This window comes from Rhinoderma darwinii, chromosome 1, assembly GCF_050947455.1.
Source record: "Rhinoderma darwinii isolate aRhiDar2 chromosome 1, aRhiDar2.hap1, whole genome shotgun sequence".
NCBI lineage: Eukaryota > Metazoa > Chordata > Amphibia > Anura > Rhinodermatidae > Rhinoderma > Rhinoderma darwinii.
Genome location: NC_134687.1, coordinates 320,074,557 through 320,095,708, shown reverse-complemented (window position 1 = coordinate 320,095,708; position 21,152 = coordinate 320,074,557). Strand labels below are relative to the sequence as shown.

At 40.4% G+C, this 21,152-nt stretch overlaps 1 protein-coding gene across 8 annotated transcripts in view; it reads right to left on the bottom strand.

The window, feature by feature from the left end:
* PALM2AKAP2 (PALM2 and AKAP2 fusion) overlaps positions 1-21,152 on the bottom strand; it is a 399,528-nt gene that overhangs the window by 28,100 nt on the left and 350,276 nt on the right. For 7 of the 8 annotated variants that reach the window (XM_075825567.1, XM_075825570.1, XM_075825572.1 and 4 more), the window contains one exon: positions 1,166-3,509. In XM_075825567.1, the coding sequence (XP_075681682.1) occupies positions 1,166-3,509 (2,344 nt within the window). Of the gene's footprint in view, positions 1-1,165; positions 3,510-15,945; positions 16,018-21,152 lie in introns of those variants that run through there. The other variant, XM_075825574.1, reaches the window with a different exon arrangement.

Genomic DNA, 21,152 nt, shown 5'->3' with positions numbered 1-21,152 from the left:
GTGTGTGTCAATATCTACAGGGAGCAGTGCGTGGCATTATCTACTAGGAGAAGTGTGGAGTACCAGCTACAAGAAGCAATGAGAGTGGCACTATCTACACTGGTTTAAGTGTGTCTGGAAAAATGTTTCAAATGTTGCCAACTATAGTTTTACGGATCCTCTGTACCTCTGATTTCATGCTGTACCTCTGATTTCATATGGAGACATACGAAGTTCTTTTCTCATGGAATCTGTGAGGGAAAAAAATCTTACCATGCTCCATTGAATGGGTGTATTACAGTGGTATTCTCCACTAGTACCATTGCTTTAGGAGAAGAATGCAGTGCCATATGCTGGCACCATATGCCAGCGCATGAAGTGCCAACAGCTCTGTAATATGAAACAAGAGGCTTTGCGTGATGCTGTATAGGCTATGTACAAAGAATTTTCCATAAGAAATATAAATAAATCATTGGTAAGTAAAGGTCCATTTACATAGGCCAATAATCAACCAAACAAGCGATCTTGCAAACGCTTATTCTCGATTAGTGTAACGAGGGCATCGATTAGCCGTCAATCAAGAAAACGCTCGTAAGTTGCCTGATCACATTTTTTATGCAGGCTATATAATCATCCATGTCGGCAGCATGCCTGTCAACGAATTAGGTGCATCTCTGGCTGTTTGTGTACCAGAAAACCAAATCTACTCCAGCTATGAGCTGGAGTAGATTTGCGCTACAATTTACGCCAGTTATTGGAGTGAATTATAATACATTTTCAGACAGCTGTGGCCCCGCCGGCTCCGCTAAGCCCAAAATGTGTCAAGTGGGGGAGGGCTTAATAAATTTCCCCCACTACTGTTTTGGAAGTTAGGCCCTGCAGGTTATTCTTGACTGATCGATTGAATGATCCAATTTCCATAATAATATTATATTTTGAAATTTCAATTACAAACTTCTTATAGCATAATGGGGACTATCTCTTTTCTAAACCAGATTCTCAAGCATGTCTCATTCTGCCTAGTACAATGTATATCCCATACACTTACATAATTTGATGGCTGTGAACATTATTGCATTTTTACAAAGTCACCACAATAAAAAAAAAAAAGCTGGAGGACAGTGAGTTTTGAATCACGGGTAATGGTTCAAGGTAGAGATTGTAACAAGGTATCATGAATGCTTACCTGGTACTGTTTTGTAGGACGCGGTTCTTGTTGACATTACAGGTGCATTTCTGCTTGATGGACTTAGCGGACCTTGCAAGCTTTGTCTCTGTCTCTGCTTTTTCAATTCTTGTTCCCTTTCTTGTGCAGCTCTTATCTCTTCTTCAATCATTGATAGTGTTCTCTGCTTCTTTGATCTCAGTTTAAAAGGTCCAACTGTTATCTCTGGTTCTTGTGTTGCCAAGATGGATGCAGTGCTTCTTAATTCAGCAGCTTGGGAGTACTTGCTGAAGTAACTTTCATGCTTAATTTCTTCAAATGGATCTTCATCCATTACAGATGGAATAGATAAAGGTTCAAGAGCTTGACGGGTTTCAAGTTGCGCTAGAATCTTTGGTGTCACTGTAACTCCTCTGGTCTCTAGCACTGGTGAAGAAACCTGAGGTGGCTCAAATATTGTGTCATTCTTCCTCTCTGGGCTTAGTGGTCTTGTAGTATCACTTACTATTACTTTCTGTTCTTCCAGGTTCTCTTTGGTTTCATCCATTTTCTCTGTTAAATGTTCTTGTTTTCCATAGTCTGTCAATCCAGATTTTTCAGCGAGAGCTTGCTGGATTACGTTATGTACAAATATACCAGCTTGGTATTCTAACTGATCGTCTGAAAGAACAGAGTCATTCAGCATGGAGGATGGAGAATAGAAACCTTGATCGCTAAATGATTTGGAGACCCCTTCCACTGAGTAGTCAGAAGGGGTGTCCTTCAGGGGTGTTTGGGGCTGTGAAAATTCTCCCAGTGAATGTTCATTTAGGGTATTAATAGTTTCATTTGACGCACCACTGTCACTAATATTGTCCATACTAAAATCATTTGAAAGTGTTTCCATGACTGTAGTGTCCTGAGATTTAACAGACAAATCATCTAAACCGGAGTCCAGCTCCTCTGGCAAAGAAGACACGGTAACAGATTTTACAAAACGCTCCGAAATATCAATGTCGTCATCTTTTAGTAATGTAAATGTTGGTGTGGCACTTTCAAAATCGGGTTCTTCTGCTGATGTTTTCCTTGATATCTCTGCTGAAGACAAGTCCTCGGAACTGCAGTCCACCTTTTCCACTTTCAACAATGAAATCTCATCAGGTCTGACCATTTCAACACATGAACTTGATGGATTAGTGACCATGACAGATGATTGAGGTTTATTGGTTAGGTTGACTTTATAGAAGGGCTTCACTGAAAAAAGATTGGGTGCAACTGATCTCTTTGGTGTTCCTTTGATATTGGTCTGCTTTATATTTTCCTTATGCAAAAATTGTTTCCTTGCAGATGAGAAGTCTATTTGCTCAGTAACAATATCTTCCTTATTAACAGACGTTGAATCTATAGGTACAAATATTGGAGGGCTGCTTTTAAAAGCCGGTGGGGACGCTCCTTGGTGCTGTTTTTGTTTCCGCTCTTTATATCTAAGATGTGATTCCAGATTATCAGAATCTAGTTGTTCCTCTATAGTTTTTTCTTGGGGTGGGTTCCACCACTTTGTTGCAATGCCGGGATTCTTTTTCACAGCCTGACTTTTGATCAGTTCAAGTCTTTCTTTTTCTAGTTCAATAACTTCCTCTGAAGGCCTCACTTTCTTAACCCTGTAATGTTCCTTCTCATTCAGCTCTTCAAATAATTTTGATGGCTTTTTTTCCTCATGGAATGCACGAAGCTCAAACTTTGCTTCTTTTTTAATAACCTTTGGTACATTATCACCATCCCTAGATGACCTCCGTGAACTGTTTGAAGAATTTGGGCTTGCTGGGTATGTAAATACATCAGTGTGATCCTCTTTCAATGCCCCTTTGGAATAACCATTAATTTTAATTGGTTCCATGCGCTCCATAGATTCACTTAATTCCACAACAGGCAGGGGCTTACGATCCACTGCAATTATATCCATGTCAGGAGTAGAACAATCATTTGTAACATTGACACAAGGACCCGAGCCATCGACGATTATAGTATAAGTAGAAGCTGTGGAACCAACAGGAGAAAGGGATCCATTGAAAGGGTTGTCTGTTGCAGCATCACAACAGTTAGCTTCCAGGACTTCATCTAGATATCTTATCTCTTTTGCAACATCACTGTCTAATGATTCATGTCTGTCCTTAAGTCCATTTGTTGGCATAGAGAGTAGTATATTTTGATTGTCTATTACAACATCTGGGGTAACTGACACAACTCCCTTCGGCTCTGACACCTGGACCTCCAACTCCATATTTTCACTGCTGGTTAGGATAATATCTATAGGTTTGGAATATTTGGCACTGTTTTGATCTTTATCCTTCTTCAGCTTAAATTCATCCTCTGGGATCTGTGGTCTCTAACAAAAAGAAAAAAAAAGGTATATAAGACATAAGGAAAAAAACTGCAGAAAATATCTAAAAACAGGAATAGTTATGTTAACGATTATTATTATTATTATTAATAATAATCATTTTTATTTATATAGCGCTAACATATTTTGCAGCGCTGAACAATTGGAGAAGTAACAAACAAGTGAAATGACAAATAATCAAAACAGAGAAAAAAAAAAATAGGTTCCTGGACATAAAAATTAAACCAAAAAAGAATACGATAAATTCAAGGTCATATATCAATGAATAAAGTTGCATATATGGGACCCCATGCATAGAAACACCAAAAAGTTATCCCCATATGCTATAATCAGACAAGATCAAACGTATTTTAGAAAAAATACAAAATGACTTTATTGAAGACAGACAGCACAGTTGATCAAAACAGTTTAAAAATTACCACCCATAAAAATAATGTACAACAGTACACAGAGGACAGTGTTGAATATGAGGCAGGGCAATCAATGGTAGTATAACAATATCAACGACTATAAAATATTTTATAGTCGTTGATATTGTTATACTACCATTGATTGCCCTGCCTCATATTCAACACTGTCCTCTGTGTACTGTTGTACATTGTTTTTATGGGTGGTAATTTTTAAACTGTCTTGATCAACTGTGCTGTCTGTCTTCAATAAAGTCATTTTGTATTTTTTCTAAAATACGTTTGATCTTGTCTGATTATAGCATATGGGGATAACTTTTTGGTGTTCCTGGACATAAAAGCTTACCATCTATATGGAAAGGATGGAGTCACACATTAGGTACAAGGTGCTAATGTTGGGGACCAGCCCCCTGTGTTGGCAAGGAGAATATAAATAAAGCTGCGTGAACCTGTCACCCAGCCAGTACCTGAGCCAACATGGATATAAAGTGCAGAGTGATGTAACAAGGGTAGCTAGTCCAGGACAGGGTGGGGAGGAGATATTTGGGACCAGGTCAGGTTGGGTATTGGCCGTGTGGTATGGCTATGTGAAGAAATAAGTTGTCAAGGCATGATTTTGTTCTGCTAGATATGCATTTGCATAACATGGGCAGATCATACTCCTATTCTGTTGTCTTTGAATGTTTTAACATATACGAGAAACAGTATTTTATGGAGGATGAATCCTCAATTACTTTGAAACAGCACTCAACGACTAGAAAATTACGTAAGAGATTATTTTCAGCTAAATGATACAAATGAGTTCTCTCGTGTGCACACAAGATCTATATCAGAGGCATGTGTTTATGCTGCCAGTTTCGGCTAAAAAAGCCAAAGGAGTAGCAGTTGCATTACCTGAAAAACTGATAAACACATTGGCGAAAGATCATAATAAAACTCTCGCAGGAAATACACATGCAGAATTGGTTTCCGTTCGCTCTCATATACAATCTTTAATATTGCAAGTATATAGTAAAAAACTTAAAATGGGTTAAATCACAGTTCTTTGATATGGGTGACAAGGCAAATAAATTATTAAGCCATAGGGTGAGAAAACTTAGAACCATGTATATATAAGATGTATGATACCAAAGGGGATATTATATATAATTTACAAAAATAATGGATAAAATCAGCAAAAATACAAAATGAAAGGCAGGTGGCCAAGGATAGTAAAACAAATCCTAAAAAATTCTTCAAGCATATAAATGCAAAAAAGCCCAGGTCTGAACATGTAGGACCCTTAGATAGTGGTAATGGGGAGTTGGTCACAGGGGATCAAGAGAAGGCAGAGTTACTAAATGGGTTCTTCCGCTCTGTATATACAACAGAAGAAGGAGCAGCTGATGTAGCCGCTGCCGGTGCTGTTAATATATCAGTTGATATACTGAATTGGATGAATGTAGATATGGTCCAAGCTAAATTAAATAAAATAAATGTACACAGGCCCCGGGACCAGATGGGTTACACCCTAGAGTTCTTAAAGAGCTTAGTTCAGTTATTTCTGTCCCCCTCTTCATAATATTTAGAGAGTCTCTCTTGAGTGGTATAGTGCCAAGGGACTGGCGCAGGGCAAATGTGGTGCCTATTTTCAAAAAGGGCTCTAGGTCTTCGCCGGGTAATTATAGACCAGTAAGCTTAACATCAATTGTGGGGAAAATGTTTGAGGGGCTATTGAGGGACTATATACAGAATTATGTGACAATAAATAGTATTATAAGTGACAGCCAGCATGGTTTTACAAAGGACAGAAGCTGTCAAACCAACCTGATTTGTTTTTATGAAGAGGTAAGCAGAAGCCTAGACAGAGGGGCCGCTGTGGATATAGTGTTTTTGGACTTTGCAAAGGCATTTGACACTGTCCCTCATAGACATCTAATGGGTAAATTAAGAACTATAGGTTTAGAAAGTATAGTTTGTAATTGGATTGAGAATTGGCTCAAGGACCGTATCCAGAGAGTTGTGGTCAATGATTCCTACTCTGAATGGTCCCCAGTTATAAGTGGTGTACCCCAGGGTTCAGTGCTGGGACCACTATTATTCAACTTATTTATTAATGATATAGAGGATGGGATTAATAGCACTATTTCTATTTTTGCAGATGACACCAAGCTATGCAATATAGTTCAGACTATGGAAGATGTTTGTGAATTGCAGGCAGATTTAAACAAACTAAGTGTTTGGGCGTCCACTTGGCAAATGAAGTTTAATGTAGATAAATGTCAAGTTATGCATCTGGGTACGAAAAACCTGCAAGCATCATATGTCCTAGGGGGAGCTACACTGGGGGAGTCAATTGTTGAGAAGGATCTGGGTGTACTTGTAAATCATAAACTAAATTTCAGCATGCAGTGTCAATCACCTGCTTCAAAGGCCAGCAAAATATTGTCGTGTATCAAAAGAGGCATGGACTCGCGGGACAGGGATGTAATATTACCACTTTACAAAGCATTAGTGAGGCCTCATCTAGAATATGCAGTCCAGTTCTGGGCTCCAGTTCATAGAAAGGATGCCCTGGAGTTGGAAAAAATACAAAGAAGAGCAACGAAGCTAATAAGGGGCATGGAGAATCTAAGTTATGAGGAAAGATTAAAAGAACTAAACCTATTTAGCCTTGAGAAAAGACGACTAAGGGGGGACATGATTAACTTATATAAATATATGAATGGCGCATACAAAAAATATGGTGAAATCCTGTTCCATGTAAAACCCCCTCAAAAAACAAGGGGGCACTCCCTCCGTCTGGAGAAAAAAAGGTTCAACCTGCAGAGGCGACAAGCCTTCTTTACTGTGAGAACTGTGAATCTATGGAATAGCCTACCGCAGGAGCTGGTCACATCCGGGACAGATGATGGCTTTAAAAAAGGCTTAGATAATTTCATAGAACAAAAAAATATTAACTGCTATGTGTAGAAATTTTTTACTTCCCCTTTCCCATCCCACTTCCCCTTTCCCATCCCTTGGTTGAACTTGATGGACATGTGTCTTTTTTCAACCGTACAAACTATGTAACTATGTAACTATATGTAACTATGTAACTATACTATGTAATGGATATGTTTGCTGACTATCATACTGATTTAGCTAACCTCAAGGACAGCAATACTGAAGATTAATTCATCCATCAGAGGATTCTATTGAGAAATTCCTTGAGGCCATAGCTTTTCTGACTTTAACAGAAGAGCAGAAAGACCACCTGGATAGAAATATTACGAAAAAAAGGCAATTAAATCTCTTCATTTATTTAGAGTTCCTGGTCCAGACGTCTACATAAATAAATACTATCAGGAGTTTATGGATATAATAATTGGTCATAATATTTAATTACTCTTGTATTTATGCTTCTTTCCCAAATGAAATGCTAGAGGCCAATTTATTTAGTATACATAAGTCTGGTAAAAATTTTGTTACCTAATGGGGAGCTTAAGATTCTTTGAAATATTATGGCCATTAGACTGTTGGCGGTTATACACTTATTAATTTCCCCTGATCAGGTGGCTTTATGCTAAATAAACAAGCTAGAGATGCCACAAGACGTGTAATTGATCTCATTCAGGTAGTGGGGTTCTCACGGGGACCCCAGTACATTCCTCTCGCTACATGCTGAGAAAGCATTTAATAGGGTACACTGGGTCCTCCTGAGAGCAGTCTTAGTAAAATATGGCTTCTCTCTTTTTTTCCTTCAGGGCATTCATTCTTTATATATACTCTTCCTTCTGCGATGGTCTAAACTCTAAATTATGAGATTTAGTTCTAAAGTTTTCCCAATATCCAATGGCACACGCCAGGGATGCCCCATCTCTCCTTTGATTCGCACCATTAGCGCAGGTTAACCCCTTCCCGCCACAGCAATTTTTCTGATTTTCATTTTTGCTTTTTCCTCCCCACCTTCCAAAAATCCCTAACTTTTTTATTTTTCCACAAATAAAGTCATATGAGGGCTGTTTTTTTTGTGGAATGAGTTGTGGGTTTTCTTGACACCATTTATTGTACCATATAATATACTGGGAAACTGGATAAAAATTATTTGTGGGTCGTAACGAGAAAAAACAGCGCCTCCTCCATTGTTTTTTAGGTTTCCATTTTTATGGAATTCACTGTTCATTAAAAGAAAATGACACGTTAACTTTATGCTGTGGGTCGATACGATTGTGGCAATACCAAATTTGTATCTTTTTTTAATTTTACTACTTTTACAAAGAATGTTTTTTTTTTTTCTGTCAATTAAGCGTAGTGAGGCTTATTTTTTGCGTCGAGAGCTGTAGCTTTTATTGGTACTATTTTGGGGTACATTAGATTTCTGATCATTTTTTTTTAACATTTTTTGTGGGAGGTGAGGTTACCAAATAAATCTGCGATTCTGGCGTTTACTTTTTTTTTGTGCCGTTCACGGTGTGGGTTAAATAATGTTATATTGTAGTAGTTTGGAATTTTACGGATGCGGCGATACCAAATTATGTTTGTTTTATTTTTTTACATTGCTTTAGGGGGAAAAGGGGAAACTTTTATTTATTTTTTTTAAACAATCTTAAGGCAAGATGCTGGTGAATTCTTTGCATGCCTTGTCTGTCCCAAGGCAGGAACACATGATCTACCATATAAGAGTGGCATTGGACGCCACTTCAAAGTCTGTTTTTGTTTAGTCTGCTGTCATATTAAGAAACAACTTGAAACTTCTCAAGATTTCAAACGTCAGTTCTGTTTTGATGCTAGTTCCACCTCTAAATCCTCACAATAATAACTACACACAACTAATAACATACATATTCTCAGTGGTCAGGGTAGCTGCTCCATATGATTACATGCATAGGGAAGAAATTAGATGTGAAACAGATATGCAGGGCAAAGGTCAAATGTCAGGATTTTTTTTTAGGTGCCTCGGGGAATTTCTAGTGCGGTTAGAATAAGGCAGCATTTATCTTTCTATTATGTTCAGGATGTAAATCAACTCTTAAGTATATTTTTGGAGGTATTGACTTGTTTTGGTTTATGCTTGTTAATCCATTTTAATGATATAAAGCTCCAAATCCCCTGTATTGACACAGGTGGGAATTTATTAAACACTGAACAATAGTAATCTGGTGCAAATATTGGTGCACGACTGTTTTAACTTTTTTAACTTTTACGCTGCATCTGTAACTTTTTACAAAAGTGGGTTGTGACTTTGCAAAAGGGTCAGGACCACCCAATGCTTGACAAATTTACCATGATTTACGTCAGAATCTGGCATAAATTATGGCGCAAATCTACACTACCTCAAACCTGGCACAGATTACACTTTCTGCCGCACGGACAGACAGAAATTAGCCTAGTTTATTAAGAAGCATGCAAATTTTTCGTCAACTTTCTTTATACTAAGACTGGCATATGAAACGCCAGTCTTCATAAATTCCCCTCATAGAGTGAAATGATTAAATGCTGGCTGTCAACATCCACCACTAGAGGGAGCCTTGGAGCTCAGTGGATAGTGTTGATACATTTAACACAACAATATGCAGGAAGCTCCTAAGCTCCCTCTAGTGGTGACTACAGGCATCTATAATTTAATAATTTAACTTTATGTCTAAGCAGGGGATTTGGAGCTCTATATCAGAAAAATGGAGCTCCAAATGCTACAATACCATAAGAAACAAATCAGCACATAGTTTTGGACCTAAAAGCGACATGGCGTTAAAAGGTGGAGATGCACTTTAACTAACATTGCATCTGGAATCTAATTGTTTCAGTGAATAACACCACTGTTTATTCCCACTAATCCTTACACATCCCTACAGTTACTATCTAATATTGAATGTAGTTCTTCATATTCATGTAGGTGGCCTAAATATAACTATGCGAAGGCATGTTTTTAAATATTGCAAATCCAACTCTTTAGCATCCTATGTTTTATTTATATTTTCTAGCCATCTACTGACTTCTTCTATTGTGCAGGAATTGTTTAGTTGCGGATGAATATTTCCTTTTCCAAGAATAGAAAATAGGTTCAGCTGACACACTGTTTGAGTGACGAGTGATCCTTCAATTGTAGTGTATGCATGCAGAATATCTGGTGTCTGCTTCATAGAAAAACACAGCATCATCGGGAAGCAGCAAAGGAAAACAGTCTGAGACATGTTATTTACAGCAGAAATAATTCTTAATGGATTTAGCATTCAAAACTGAGCTAAAAGTAGATGCACTTACACATCAGTCCACAAAATAAACGTATGAGATGCTTATTTATCACCTTATTTAGTACCAATTTAATGGGTTTAATATCTATGGCCTATCGTTAGGATTAGCCATCAATATTTGATTGTGAAGGACCGACTCCTGGCACCGCCACCAATATGCTTAATAGAGGAACTGCGGGACTCCTGCGAACGGCTCCTTCCCTTTTATTGTGGAAACTGAGCTGCAGTGAGCGTTACAGCCACTACAATGTCTATGGGGTTGACGTAAAACGCTGTCTCCGTCGGCTATTATTAGATATTGAATCGAGTGGCAATATGAATGCGTGACTGCCGCTCCATTCAAATCTCTCCTCGCTGCGACCGTGAAATGAAAAGGAATGGGATAGAGAGATCAGTGGGAAAGGTAGTGGTAGGTGATGAATGTTCATTGGGAAAATTCCTTTCAGTATAAGCCAATCTGATTGCCACCGGTCTGGTTTATCTAACCCCTGACGATCAAATTATATCATGGGAGAAGGGGGATTTGGCCATGCATTTCCCCACTGGCCACGCATTTTCCCGAAAGTGGCTACTCCAGATAAAATGTGGTCATATATAAGGGGAGACGCTTTTACTTAGCAGCTCTCCACTCTCGATTATAGAGGGGGAACCCCTATAACATCTATATGCCCTATAGATGACATCTGGAAATGGGTTGTCTTCATGACACAGACGCTTTAACAGGGAATTTCCATCTACAATATAAGAAACGGCCAGTAAATCATAAGTTCGAGTAATAGCCAAAGTTTGGTAATTATGTTTGGCACATTTCTAAATTTGGTATAGTGGACATTTCTGTAAAACTGACAACAGGAAGTGCAGCCATATTGGTTGTCACTTTTTGGATTACAAACTAACTACCAACTGTCATTTTGTCAGCATGTTCAATCACTGACAAAGTGACAGTTTACCATCAGTCACTGAAGCTCATTTCAATGTGACAACCAATATGGCTGCCCTTCATCTTATTATATTTAAAAAATGTCCACCGTAACAAAACAGAAATATGACAATATCTTTGTAAAGTAAAAGAATCATCATTACCAAACTTTGGCTGCTGCTCTAACTTCTGATTTCCTAACATGTATCTATTTTTATGTTTTCTGACTTCTCCTGTAACGTCACTTCCTGCTGCGAGATCATAAAAGACACTTGACATGTTTTCTCCATGTCTTATTAGAGCAGAAACACTCTGGGAACTTTTCCTCTAGTGTTTCCAGAGTATATAAACTCTCATGTGGAGTGGCTTTGGTGTTTATACTGCCTGCAATGTGCAGCTCAGGTTGTCGTGTATGGCCACAGGAATACGACTGTAAAAATCGCCCGTAATTGCGGATCGCAATTACGGACCCATTCACTTCTATTGTCCAAGGACACCATCCCGTTTATTTCTGGGAAGATGTCCGGGCCGTAGAAGTGTACCGCAAAAGATAGGACATGTCTTATCTTTTGCTCTTTACGGACCGTGCTCTCATACAAAGTATGGGAGCACGGGCCGAAAATGCGGGCGGCTGTCCGCAGCCATTGGCGGCCGGCCGTTTCCACAACCGCGGCCCATGATTACGGGCACAGCCGTGTGCTTGGGGCCTAAGGCTACATTCACACGAGAATGACAGATTTTCGGCGTGTAAAAAACGCGCGTAAATCTGGTCGTGTGTGTTGCGTTATGCATCAGTGTGCTTTGCATGTGGCATGTGTTTTTCATGCACTCGCAAAGCACTTCTTGTTTTTTTTTTCAATGTAATTGATGCGTAAAACACTGACAGCACACGGATGTGCATCCGTGTGCTGTCCGTGGTTTTCACGCACCCATTGACTTCAATGGGCGACTAGCTGCGTGAAAACGCACCAATATAGGACATGCAGTGAGTTTCACGCAATGGACTCTCGCTGCGTGAAAACTCACGCATGTGTGAATGGCCCCATTGAAATTAATGGGTCCGTGTGCTGTGCGTTGTTTCAACGCACAGCACACAGACAAGGAACACGCTCGTGTGAATGAGCACTGAGTAACTGGTTGTTGCACATTAGATATGGGGTGATCTTTTGATGATATTGATATTAATAACAGCTAAGCTTTTGATATATCAAATATTCATTAGCTGTAGGACATCAATAATGCTCACAGTAGCCCCCATCCACTTTTAATCCTAAAATCTGTGTAAGTCTCATTATAATGTATACTTTTGCTAGACATATCTACGTATTTGCTTCAGCAGCCACTCTGGCTCCTTTTATCTTAGTAGCATATGGTCGATCGGGGGTTATTTACTGAGAGATGGCATGAGGCACATAAGTCAATGTCCAGATGTCAATGTACCTCTGGGAATAAGGAGAAATAAAGAACATTATTCAGTTTCCCTTTAGACCCAAATGGAATATTCTACAAATTCTATAAGCCAAACCCTACAAAGCATAACAAATGTAAAGTATTATACAAGAAGCTGATAAAAGCATACAGCATTATTATCAGATATCAAAGTACATGTATATAATGGGGATACTGGTTTTTCTTTTTTAAGTTTTTTAGGAAGTAAAAAAATAATACATATATAAATACATCTATCAATACATACATTCACACCATAAATAAGCATAATAATAATTTTTTACAAAGATAAGATTATGGTGTTTAATAATAGCAAAAGACAAAAGAATATAGTTTATAGTATACAGGCACTTCAGAGTACTACAAAAGTATGGTAAGAAACACTAACAGTAAATATACCTTGTATAATATCTCATGGCCTGTAGGTGTCACTGTTTCTACGATCATCCACTGAAAGTTGTACATTTGGGCTAATTTGGTGGATAAAGTACATAAACAGTACTTTAGTTACTGAAAATATCACAGACATTTTTCAGAGGAAAACATTTGCTATTGGTTAGTTGGCTGTATGCTATTTTGGCACCAGTATGGGCTCTGCGGAACCTCTTATGTGAAGTTAAAGATGGACAGTTGCTGAGTAATAAAATTCTGCATGGTTGTCCTTACCAGCAAACTATAGACCACTCATTAGTTAATGTTCTACTGAAAAAATGGCCATGACTATATATCAGTAAATCGGAAGTAATTTACTCATGTGTATTATATATTTATTAGAATTGTTTTACTATCACTGTTTTGATCAACGGAATAGACGTTTTTCCGGTATTTTCATTGTTCTGTTCCTCTGACGAAGAAGAACAGAAAGCCAAACGCAAATGTGAACAGGCCCTAATTCAAAGTTGACAATATGGCTGCATTTCCTGTTGTCACTTTTGCAAATATGGCTGCTGCAACAATATATCTCTAAAATAAAAAAATAAAAATGTATATATATATATATATATATATATATATATATATAAATTAAGACTATAGACAGAGTAGACACATATATATATATATATATATATATATATATATATATATATATATATGTGTCTACTCTGTCTATAGTCTTAATTTATTACTAATATATGACCATTTTATGTTATAGTTAGAAATCTTTAATATTATGATCTTTTTGGCATGTTGAGCCAAACCTTTATTTCTCATGTCTATTGAAATCTTCATTGTAGTCTTGATATAATTTTATAATGCCTCCTAGGCATCTCTGGGAAACATGTATATGCTGCATATCATACATTCCAGTACACACAAGTCATTAAATATCCATTACCAGTCCCTGACTTGGGACCTCACATCATCCTACTTGATTCTTAATTGCTTTTTAATGAGCTATGAAAACCAGACCACATGCAGAATTGGGAACTTGCAGGGAAATAAGCAGTAATACAAGCCTCTTGTGGGGGTAAAATTAACTGCGTTTCGGCACCAACTTTCAAGATCCCTGTTGCTGAATAACAGATAAATAGATATATTGTATGTGCCAAAGTTTCTCAAACTTTTTTTTTTAGGCTACAGATCTATGGAAAATAATTAACAATATAACAGAAATTACTAATAGCAAATAAAACAACCAAGCAAAAAGTATTAGTGTGAAAAAGCCAAGTGCAATGAAATCGTGCTGTCGTGAAGTTCAGCTGTGGTGCCAAGTGCCTGATGCATGATCCTTACCGAGAAGCCAAGAGACAGTGATACATTTCTTAGCTCCGTGTCACCTCTTTATCACATGGTTTTAATCCTGGTGCCAAGACATCAGTAATGCTATACCATCCCAGGTGTCATTCATACATAATACCAATACCTTCCAAACCACTGGTTGAGACCCATCTATATATATATATATATATATATATATATATATATATATATATATATCTGTATCTCTATATATATATATATATATATATATATATATATATATATATATATATATATATATATATATATATACACTAGATGGCATGGTGGTTAGCACTGCTGACTTGGGCCCTGGGTTCACATTTAATCGGGCAGCATTTGTATGTTCACATTGGTTTCCTCCTTCACCTGCAAAGTATCACCTATCACTCACATTGGCTCCAAAGCTGCCAAATGTAAACTCTGCCATATGTTTGTATTGCCTTTCTGCTGTTTTCACTTACATATACAAACCAAAAAATCTTATGTTACCACTTGAAAAGCGACAATGAGCTCCTATTATATGTTATACTATAGAACATTAAGTCCATAATAATGTCTTGCTACGAATGGGCTGAGGGACTTATTGGTTCATTATCACCTTATGCCCCCAGCATTCCTGATCCTTAACTAATTAAATCCCGCTACAAGTATTAGGCATTCATTGGCTAATCTGAGGATTTGGACATTCATATTATAATAAGCAGCAGGTAAATGTGTGACATACGAGCCATCCAAAGATTGATCTATATGGAAAAGTCACTTTATATGCCATAAAAGTCAGATTGATGGGGATTCCACAGAAGGTAAACCTACTGCAGTATATGAATTCACAGAGTTATAACAAAGCACAACTATTGTAGCCTTAAAGTGTTACATGACAAACTCAGCTCTGCTACATCTGTATAATGAGACACACAAACACCTAGGGAATTCGATTCACAATAACATGCAGTAAAAGTTAAACAGAAGTACATTTCATTTGAAGACCTTGCCTATATTTTCAGATCCCACGATCACAAGCATCACAATCCATCACTTCCAAAGAAGATCAATGATTGCAACCAAGTCATTATTGATACATTTGTTACTAAAATTGTATACATGGTGAATTAAGATCCCTCAATTTTTACAGTAGCATCACTTGGTTTATTTTTTTTATAGTCTTGGGCTGTTCTGACATATGTTAGTATCCCCCAGTGATATCACTCAGCTGCTGTTTCACTATGAAGTGATGTAAGTGTGACTAAGCCTCAGACTGATGTCTACCCAGAGCAGAGTACAGAGGATATAACCGCCGCATACAGCTCATTTCCACTTTCTGGATCTGGTGCAAATTGAACAAAATGTTGCAGTAAATCAAAGTTTCTGTGTGGTCGTCTATGTACGTAGCATAGATGATTTTCTTGTAGGAAATACAGTAAAAACTAAAGAGGCTCTTCCCTATGTAGGAAGTTATAGACGAGCACTACATAAAAGCAACAATAGTATGGAATAAGAAATGTATACCAAGAGCTCTATACCTCCATAATCCCTTCCGGCATTCGGAATAAGCGAATAAAAGTATACACACCCTTAGCTATTGTATATTTACTAAAAAACTCATCATCTCATCTTAAGACATGCTCCGAACCCTTAACCCCTCACATTAAGTAAAGAGTAAAAGAAGATAGAGTCAGAAAAGTAATGCTTACCCCAGATCTTGGACTATATCCACTTTCTAGGCAGCCCAAATCCTCCTCTCCCACAATAGCCTCCTCTCTAGACTTCCAAATCAAAATTCCATCCCTGCTTTCTTGCAAGGAATGATGTCACAGGAATGGGGGCTGGGATATACAAAAAGAGGGCAGCCCTGCCTGCAAGTCAGTTTATACAATGAGACCCTTCTAAAACTACTAAAAAAAAAAAAAGCAGTGTGTATGAGGGGCGGGGAAGGCAAAGGAAATCCAGGCCTCTGCTCTACATACACAAGCATGTTGACCAAGGCTGTGTGACAGCGTCTGTCTATAGTATAATGTCTCCTGTATTAGAAAAGGGAGGAACGGGGATTTCTCTGCAGATTTCATTGACAGATGTGAACTTTAACGTGGAAATTACTGAGGCGCAAATATATATCCCAGAGCCAGAGGGGTGGCGGAAAGGAAGTTCAGCAGAATATTCTGTTCAGATAGGGAAGTAAGGAAGGATGTAGACTGGGCTCACTTGACTGCCTTAACAATTGCTTTAACAATTATGTATTATCTATCTATCTATCTATCTATCTATCTATCTATCTATCTATCTATCTATCTATCTATCTATCTATCTATCTATCTATCTATCTATCTATCTATCTATCTATCTATCTATTTCCAAGAATAGGCAGCACTCCGATTCAAAGTGAAAAAATTGGGTTTTATTAGCCCCTGTGCAACGTTTTGGCTCTATTTGTGGAGCCTTTATCAAGCATCTCCACAAATAGAGCCGAAACGTTGCACAGGGTCTAATAAAACCCACTTTTTTTCACTTTGAATTCTTTATTTTTATTTTTTTTATTCTTGGAAACATATTGAAAGATTTGGAACCAAAAATCGGGTTCTCAAGGCGTGCACCCATCCGTTATTTGTGCTGGTGCTGCTGGATGGTGGAATCTATCTATCTCATATCTATCTCATATCTATCTCATATCTATCTATCTAGTTATTTTTCTATCTATTTCATTTCTATCTAGCTATATTATCTATCTATCTATCTATCTATCTATCTATCTATCTATCTATCTATCTATCTATCTATCTATCTATCTATCTATCTATCTATCTATCTATCTATCTATCTATCTAGTACTGGATTTCGGGCGGTGTCCCTCTGTCCCGGGCAGCTGGTGGTATGACCCGGACTCCCGATATCAACTGTATCTGCATCCTCAGGACGCAGATACAATTGAACCCAATGCTGAAGCAGGGAAACATCAGCTCCCTGCTTCAGCATTCGTACAGAAGACTCCCCGGGCACAGAGCTACTTTAAGCGCTCAGTCCGGAGAAGTCCTTGATGTCACTGTCCATATATGGACAGTGACATCAGTGGCATTGCCGACGCTCTGGCCGGTAATTCCGCTCCTAGAGGGAACTCCTGCCGTCACTGTCCATATATTGACAGTGACGTTAGTGGCTCCTCCTTTAGCGGAATCCCCGGCCAGAGCGTTGCCGATGCTATGGCTGGGGATTCCGCTCCAAGAGGGAATCCCTGCCGTCACTGTCCATATATGTACAGTGACGTTAGTGGCTCCTGCTGTAGCGGAATCCCTGATGTCACTGTCCATATATGGGCATTGACGTCAGTAGCTCCTCCTGGAGCGGAATCCCCTTCCAGAGCGTTGCTGACTTTCTGGTTGGGGATTCCACCCCTAGAGGGAGTCCCAATGGCTACAGGGGGTTTGCTATCTACAGGGGGGGTGGCACTACCTTTAAGGGGGGTGTGGCACTATCTACATGGGCACTGTGTGTTGCACTATCTACATGGGCACTGTGGCAATATGTGGTCACTGGAACTTTATAGGTGGGCACTAGGGGCAGCAAAGGGGGCATTATACTGTATGGGGCAGCTATGGGGCATTATATTGTATCGGGGCAGCTAAGGGGCATTATACTGTATGGTGGCAGCTAGAGGGGCATTATACTGTATGAGGGAAGCTAAAGGGGCATTATACTGTATGGGACAGCTGTGGGGGCATTATACTGTATGGGGCAGCTGTGGGGGTATTATAGTGTATGGTGGCAGCTAAGGGGGCATTATACTGTATGAGGGAAGCTACAAGGGCATTATACTATATGGGGCAGCTTTGGGGGCCTTATACTGTATGGGGTATCTGTGGGGGCACTATAGTATATTGGGGCATCTGTGTGGGCATTATACTGTATGGGGACAGCTATGGGTGTATTATACTCTATGGGTTAGCTATGGGGCATTATGCTGTATGGGGTAGCTATGGGCCATTATACTGTATGGGTGCATCTATAGGAGCATTATATTGTATAGGGGCAGCTATGGGGGCATTATACTGTATAAGGGGCATTATACTGTATGCTGGCAACTATGGGGCATTATACAATGTGTGGGGCAGTTATTTTGCATTATACTGTGTGGGAGGCACTATGGGAGCATGATACTGTGTGGGCTGAAGCAGGTGTGTATTGGCGGGGATTGGGCGGAATTAGAGGCGTGGCTTAAAAGGGAAAAAACACTGCATCGGTTGTCCCTATTTGCGATACTTGGGAGGGAGGAATGCTGTGTAATTGCTTGAGATGGTATAGATGAGTTGCCGTCAGGCCCATTTACCAGATTTCAGCAGCAAATATCTAATGTCTATGGGCAGCTTTACACTAGGTAGATCTTTTAGCATGAAACGGTAATGAAATCAGAAGTTATTTTCTACCATTATTACTTATTTGAATGAGAACAACGTTCTGGTTGCCTCAAGTGTGATCGATTTATGAAAATGAAAAGTGGAGGTGTACAATGCCAGGTACAATGTTGTTCTGTAGTGTGCTTCATATTTCCCAATAAGAATGCATCTTGTTGCTGAATATGGAACACGCAACATGGGAAAATCTAATAGTATTCCGGAGAGCAGGTACACCAGTCTCAGGAAAATTATTATTACCTTATAACTCTGGGAAACCTCCAGCTAAAGTAACCCACCGGGAATAAGATAGAAATGTCGCCTTTGCCCAAAGGGAAAGTGCCCACCCAATTTCCAAAGTTATACTTCCCTAGTCCCCACCATTCTGCATGAACTGCAGGTTTAGGTCCCGAGCAGTGGTTGTCATGCAATCAGGGGCGTAACTAGGAAAGACTGGCCCCATAGCAAACTTTTGACTGGGGCCCCCCCTCCCCTGGGTGTCACACAACCCCCCCTTGTAGATAGTGCCTTTTTTACAGCCCCCCCTGTAGATAACGCCATACAGCCCCCTCTGTAGATAACGCCATACAGCCCCCCTGTAGATTGCGCCATACAGCCCCCTCTGTAGATAACGCCATAAAGCCCCCTGTAGATAGCGCCATACAGCCCCCTCTGTAGATAACGCCATACAGCCCCCTCTGTAGATAACGCCATACAGGCCAATCAGTAGATAGCGCCATACAGTCCCCCCTGTAGATAACGCCATACAGCCCCCTCTGTAGATAACGCCATACAGCCCCCTCTGTAGATAGCGCCATACAGCCCCCCTGTAGATGGCGCCATACAGCCCCCCCTGTAGATAACGCCATACAGCCCCCTTTGTAGATATCTGCAGGGGGGCTGTATGGCACTATCCACAGGGGGGCTGTATGGCGTTCTCAACAGAGGGGACTGTATGGCGTTATCTACAGGGGGGACTGTATGGCGTTATCTACAGGGGGTACTGTATGGCGTTATCTACAGGGGCTCTGTATGCCGTTATCTACAGGGGTCTGTATGGCGTTCCCTACAGGGGGGGTCTGTAGGCAACGCCATAAAGCCCCCCCTGTAGGGAACGCCATACAGCCCCCCCTGTAGGAAACGCCATACAGCCCCTCCCTGTAGGGAACACTATACAGCCCCATCCCCTGTAGGGAACGCTATACAGCCCCCCCTGTAGGGAACGCCATACAGCCCCCTCTGTAGATAACGCCATACAGCCCCCCTGTAGATAGTGCCTTTTTTACAGTCCCCCTGTAGATAATGCCATACAGCCCCCCTGTAGATAGCGCCATACAGCCCCCTCTGTAGATAACGCCATACAGCCCCCTCTGTAGATAACGCCATACAGCCCCCTCTGTAGATAACGCCATACAGCCCCCTCTGTAGATAACGCCATACAGCCCCCTCTGTAGATAGCGCCATACAGTCCCCCCTGTAGATAACGCCATACAGCCCCCTCTGTAGATAACGCCATACAGCCCCCTCTGTAGATAACGCCATACAGCCCTCTGTAGATAACGCCATACAGTCCCCCCTGTAGATAACGCCATACAGCCCCCTCTGTAGATATCTACAAAGGGGGCTGTATGGCGTTATCTACAGGGGGGGCTGTATGGCGCCATCTACAGGGGGGCTGTATGGCTTTATCTACAGGGGGCTGTATGGCGCTATCCACAGGGGGGCTGTATGGCGTTCTCTACAGAGGGGGCTGTATGGCGTTATCTACAGGGGGGACTGTATGGTGTTATCTATAGCGGGGACTGTATGGCGTTATCTGCAGGGGCTCTGTATGGCGTTATCTACAGGGGGTCTGTATGGGGTTCCCTACAGGGGGGGTCTGTAGGGAACGCTATAAAGCCCCCCTGTAGGGAACGCCATACAGCCCCCCTGTAGGGAACGCCATACAGCCCCCCTGTAGGGAACGCTATACAGCCCCCCATGTAGGGAACGCCATACAACCCCCCCCCTGTAGGGAACGCCATACAGCCCCACCTGTAGGGAACGCTATACAGCCCCCCCTGTAGGGAACGCTATACAGCTCCCCCTGTAGGGAACGCCATACAGCGTCCCCAACCCCCCAAAAAAATGCGACCTACAGTGTGAAAAGACAAAAGACATGTATCCCCTATCCACAGGATAGGGGATACATGTATGATCGCTGGCAGCGACAGGGAGAACGGGGGACCGAAATTCCCCCAAGTTCTCCATGACTAACCTCCGACTTCCGGCGTCTGCGCAGCTCAATAAAAATGAAAGGAGCGCTGGTCACACATGCGCACAAGCGCGACCGGCGCTCCATTCATTTCTACGGAGCTGCCGACACAGACCCTGGAAGTCCGAGGTTTGTGATGGAGAACTTCAGGGGACTTTCAGTCCCCCGTTCTCCCTATCAATGCCAGCAATCACACATGTATCCCCTATCCTGTGGATAGGGGATACATGTCTTTTGTTTAATGGTCGAGCGGGGAGATACCTCC